Source organism: Boleophthalmus pectinirostris, unplaced genomic scaffold (assembly GCF_026225935.1).
Source record: "Boleophthalmus pectinirostris isolate CB_2022bp ecotype Guang Dong unplaced genomic scaffold, ASM2622593v1 HiC_scaffold_17, whole genome shotgun sequence".
Lineage (NCBI taxonomy): Eukaryota > Metazoa > Chordata > Actinopteri > Gobiiformes > Gobiidae > Boleophthalmus > Boleophthalmus pectinirostris.
Window position 1 is genome coordinate 37,301,724 of NW_026571115.1, and position 5,870 is coordinate 37,307,593.

Sequence of the window (5,870 nt, forward strand, 5' to 3'; positions counted from 1 at the left end):
CTCCTTCTCTCTCCTCCTCTTCTTCTCCTCCCTCTTCTCCTCTTCTCCCTCTTCTTCTCCTCATCCCCCCTCTCTTCTTCTTCTTCTTCCTCTTCTTCCCCTCTCCACCTCTTCTTCTCCTCCCTCTCGTTCTTCTCTCTTCTCTCCCTCTCTCTCTCTTCTCTCCTTCTCCTCTTCTTCTCTTCTCTCCTCCTCTCTCCTCTTCTCTCCCTCTCTCTCTCCTCCTCTTCTCTCTCTCTCTCTCTCTCTCCTCTTCTTCTCTCTCTCTCTCCTCTCTCTTCTCTTCTCTCTCTCCTTCTCCTCTTCTTCTTCTCTCTCTCCTCTCTCTTCTTCTCTCTCTCCTTCTCCTCTTCTCTCTCTCCTTCTCCCCTCCTCTTCTCTCTCTTCTCCTCTTCCTCTCCTCTTCTCTCCCTCTCTCTCTCCTTCTCCTCTTCTTCTTCTCTCTCCCCTCCTCTCCTCTTCTCCTCTTCTCTCTCTCCTTCTCCCCCTCATCTTCTCGCTCTTCTCTCTCCCCTCTCTCTCTCCTCCTCTTCTCTCTCTTCTCTCTCCTCTTCTTCTTCTCTCCCTCTCTCTCTCTCTCTCTCTCCTTCTCCTCTTCTTCTTCTCTCTCTCTCCTCTCTTCTCCTCTTCTCTCTCTCCTTCTCCCCCTCATCTTCTCTCCTCTTCTCTCTCCTCCTCTCCTCTTCTTCTTCTCTCTTTCCTTCTCCTCTTCTCTCCTTCTCTCCTCTTCTCTCTCCTTCTCCTCTTCTTCTTCTCTCTCCCCTCCTCTCCTCTTCTCCTCTTCTCTCTCTCCTTCTCCCCCTCATCTTCTCGCTCTTCTCTCCTCTTCTTCTTCTCTCCCTCTCTCTCTCTCTCTCTCTCTCTCTCCTTCTCCTCTTCTTCTTCTCTCTCTCTCCTCTCTTCTTCTCTTCTCTCTCTCCTTCTCCCCTCTCATCTTCTCTCTTCTCTCTCTTCTCTCTCTTCTCTCTCTCTCTCTCTCTCTTCTCTCTCTTCTCTCTCTCTCTCTCTCTCTCTCTCTCTCTCTCTCTCTCTCTTCTTCTCTCTTCTCTCTCCTCTTCCTTCTTCTTCTCTCTCTTCTCCTCTTCTTCTCTCCTCCTCTCCTCTCCTTCTCTCTCTCCCCTCTCATCTTCTCTCTCCTTCTCCTCTTCTTCTCCTCGTCTTCTTCTCTCTCTCCTTCTCCTCTTCTCTCCCTCTCTCTCTCCTCCTTCTTCTTCTCTCTCTCCTTCTTCTCCTTCTCCTCTTTCTCTCTTCTCCTCCTCCTCTTCTTCTCTCTCTCTCTCTCTCTTCTTCGTCCAGGCTCCCTGAGTGAAGAGGCTCCTCCCCCTGTGCGGTTTATGCCCGTGGGGCAGGTGGCGTCGTCGCGGCAGCAGAACTCCATGGCGCTCGCCCGGTCTCTGCCCGTGTCCGTGCCCGTGTGGAGTTGCCGTGGAAACAGAGGCGGGCAGGGCGAGGGCAACAGCGGCGAGCGGGTGAGTGTCCTACCTGATCCTTCCTACGTCCTACCTGATCCTCCCTACGTCCTACCTGATCCTCCCTACGTCCTACCTGATCCTTCCTACGTCCTACCTGATCCTCCCTACGCCCTACCTGATCCTCCCTATGTCCTACCTGATCCTCCCTACGTCCTACCTGATCCGTCCTACCTGATCCGTCCTACCTGATCCTTCCTACGTCCTACCTGATCCGTCCTACGTCCTACCTGATCCTCCTACGTCCTACCTGATCCTCCTACATCCTACCTGATCCGTCCTACCTGATCCGTCCTACGTCCTACCTGACCCGTCCTCCTACCTGATCCATCCTACCTCATCCTCCCTCCATCCTACCTGATCCGTCCTACCTGATCCTCCCTACGTCCTACCTGATCCGTCCCTACGTCCTACCTGATCCTCCCTACGTCCTACCTGACCCGTCCTACCTGATCCGCCCTACGTCCTGATCCGTCCCTACCTGACCCGTCCTACTTGACCCGTCCTACCTGATTGGTTTAATTTTGAGGCTGTTTCACATTTTGAGGGGCTGGACAACATCATCGACCAAAAATAAAATGTATTTTATTTATGTTCATATCTTAAGAACCAGAATCACACAAACTGAACTTTTTGCAACACAAACAATTGACTCCATTTTGTGTCGTTTCAGAGCATTTTGAATCTTCCTGGAGCTTCTGACCCCAATTTGACCTATAAAAGAATACACATATTTCATGTTTGAAGGGTCATAGTTTGTGTTTGAGGGTCATAGTTCACATTTGAAGGGTCATAGTTCATGTTTTAGGGTCATAATTTATGTTTGAAGGGTCATAGTTCGTGTTTGAAGGGTCATAGTTTGTGTTTGAAGGGTCATAGTTCATGTTTTAGGGTCATAGTTCATGTTTTGAAGGGTCATAGTTCGTGTTTGAAGGGTCATAGTTCGTTTTGAAGGGTCATAGTTCACGTTTGAGGGTCATAGTTTGTGTTTGAAGGGTCATAGTTCACGTTTGAAGGGTCATAGTTCACATTTGAAGGGTCATAGTTCACATTTGAAGGGTCATAGTTCATGTTTGAAGGTCATAGTTCACGTTTGAAGGGTATAGTTCATGTTTGAAGGGTCATAGTTCATGTTTGAAGGGTCATAGTTCACATTTGAAGGGTCATAGTTCACATTTGAAGGGTCATAGTTCACGTTTGAAGGTCATAGTTCACGTTTGAAGGTCATAGTTCACGTTTCAGGGTCATAGTTCGTGTTTGAAGGTCATAGTTCACATTTGAAGGGTCATACTTCACGTTTCAGGGTCATAGTTCACGTTTGAAGGTCATAGTTTGTGTTTGAGGGTCATAGTTCGTGTTTGAGGGTCATAGTTCACATTTGAAGGGTCATAGTTCACGTTTGAAGGGTCATAGTTCATGTTTTAGGGTCATAGTTTGTGTTTGAAGGGTCATAGTTTGTTTGAAGGGTCATATGTTTGAAGGGTCATAGTTCACATTTGAAGGGTCATAGTTCACGTTTGAAGGTCATAGTTCACGTTTCAGGGTCATAGTTCACATTTGAAGGTCATATTTCATGTGTGTGTGTCTGATGTTTGACCTTCTCGTCTGGCGCAGGTGGGCTGTGCAGACCTGGACCACATCGCGGCGAGTATGAAGGCTCTGCTGGTGCCCGGAGCCACAGACGGTACGGAGATGTTTGGAGCTCTGCCCCAGACCCAGGCTCAACACGGGCGACTTCTCCCTCAAACACTGAAGAACCACCTCCACCACCTCCACCGGACCCTTCAGAGACCTCCAGAACCTCCAGACCCAGGCTCAACACAGGGGACATCTCACTGAACCACCTCCACCACCACCATCGGGCCCACCTGAGACCTCCAGATCTCCAGACCCAGGCTCAACATGGGGAACTTGTCATTCAAACACTAAAGAACCACCTCCAGACCCTTCAGAAACCTCCAGACCTGGGCTCAACGTGGGGGACGTCGCTCTCAAACACTGAAGAACCACCTTCACCTCCAACCCAGATCCACCAGAGACCTCCAGAACCTCCAGACCACCAAGCCCAGGCTCAAGCGCAACACAGGAGACTTCTTCCTCAAACACCGAAGAACCACCACCACCACCATCGGGCCCACCAGAGACCTCCAGAGACCTCCAGATCCAGGCTCTTCATTCAGACACTAAAGAACCACGTCCAGACCCTTCAGAAACCTTCAGAAACCTCCAGAACCTCCAGATCCAGGCTCAACACGGGGGGACGTCTCACTCAAACACTAAAGAACCACGTCCAGACCCTTCAGAAACCTCCAGGACATTAAACACTAAACTCCATCAGACCTCTGGCTCCTAAACGTTTCTGTCTGGGGCCCTCAAAAAAAACAGCACCACAACCAACCCGGGACGTGAACTACCAAACGAAAATAACATCTGTGATCATATGAGGCGGCAGAACATTTAAAAAGAGGTTTTGTCGTGTTTCTTCTGGTATTGGACCTGAATTCACTAAAATAACCCAGTCCCAGTTAAAAAAAACAACAAAAACCCACCTTCTCCTGGTCCAACAGAACAGAGATCCTAAAGGTCCAGTTCTCCAGAAGAGTCCCGAGACACGACGAGGAAAACCATAGAATAAATAATAATAGTTTCTTTAATATTTTCACGCTTCAGACGTTCTGAAAAAAGTTCAGAGAAGTTTCATTTCTCTCATTTTTAACTCTTTTTTTATTTTAAATTTACACTAACGAGGCTCAACACTACAGACTCAGAACACGGACTTTATACTGGGCTCTGCTGCTGCTGGGACTAGAACTGGGACTAGAACTAGAACTGGGACTAAACCAGAACTGAATCAGGACTTGACTGGAACTAGAACAGGACTAGAAGCAGGACTAGAAGCAGGACTAGAAGCAGGACTAGAAGCAGGACTAGAAGCAGGACTAGAACCAGGACTAGAAGCAGGACTAGAAAGACAGGACTAGCAGGAACAGGACTAGGATAGAACCAGGACTGAACAGGACTAGAAGCAGGACTAGAACCAGGACTAGAACCAGGACTAGGACAGGACTAGAACCAGGACTAGAACCAGGACTAGAACAGGGTCTAAGGCCGTTGTAATTTCTCTTGTCGGTTTTTTTTGGGTCAAATGTGCCCCCTACTGACACAAAACCAACACTACAGCCCCTCGTTTTCTGATTGGACAGAAACTAAAACTACTACTACTACTACTACTACTACTACTACTACTATACTACTACTAAACTACTACTACTACTACTACTACTACTACTACTACTACTACTACTACTACTAACTAAAACTACTAAACCAACACTAATAATAGTGAACCAAGTCTCTATTAGAGCTAAACTACAGACTAACCCAGGTCTAAACCAGGTCTAAACCAGGTCTAAAAACCAGGTCTATACTAGATCTGTATTAGGTCTATATTAGGTCTAAACTAATTCTGAACCAGGACTAAACCAGGTCTAAACCAGGTCTAAAAATTGTTTAAAAAATAGGACTTAAAACAGAGTTATAACTGGACTAAACCAGGTCTAAATTTAACCTAAACCATTTCATTTGCCTTCAGTAAAGCTTCACTGCGTAACATTTCTGCTGGAGGTTCAGCCGTCTGCTCGTCTCCATGGAGATGTTATCGCCGTGACGCTTTAAAGCACCGCTGCTACTACTGCAACTACAACTACAACTACTTAATAATACTTAACTACTAACTACTTGTAACTAAACTACTACTACTACTAACTACTACTACTACTACTACTACTACTACTACTTGTACTAATACTTGTACTAACTACTACTACTACTTACTACTATTTTAACAGACTACAACTAACCACTACTACTACTAACTTGACTAACTACTAAACACTACTACTACTACTACTACTACTTGTACTAATACTTGTACTACTACTACTACTACTACTACTACTACTACTACTACTACTACTACTACTACTACTACTACTACTACATGTACTACTACTACAACTACATGTACTTATACTACTACTACTTGTACTGTACTTTAACTAGGACTAAACCAGGATTTAACCAGGACATAACCCATTACTACTACTACTACTACTTACTACTACTACTACTACTACTACTACTACTACTACTACTACTACTACTACTACTACTACTACTATTACTTGTATTACTACTTATACAAGTACAAGTAGTAGTAGTACTACTTGTACTTGTACTACAACTGGGACTTAACCAGGACAAAAACAAATCTAACCTGTTACTACTATAAAACTACTACTACTACTACTTGTACTAATACTTGTACTACTACTACTGTACTATAACTAGGACTTAACCATGACTAAAACAAGTCTAACCCACCACTACTACTTGTACTAC

The 5,870-nt window shown here is 45.7% G+C and overlaps 1 protein-coding gene across 1 annotated transcript in view; it reads left to right on the forward strand.

Annotated features, from left to right (window-relative positions):
- The window catches only part of akt1s1 (AKT1 substrate 1 (proline-rich)), a 20,323-nt gene extending 17,004 nt beyond the window's left edge, over positions 1 to 3,319 (forward strand). Inside the window, 3 exon segments of the mRNA XM_020926049.2 lie at positions 1,297 to 1,469; positions 3,084 to 3,176; positions 3,178 to 3,319. Coding sequence (XP_020781708.1) covers positions 1,297 to 1,469; positions 3,084 to 3,176; positions 3,178 to 3,222 — 311 coding nt within the window. The 3' untranslated portion in view covers positions 3,223 to 3,319.
- Positions 3,320 to 5,870: the final 2,551 nt, after the last annotated feature.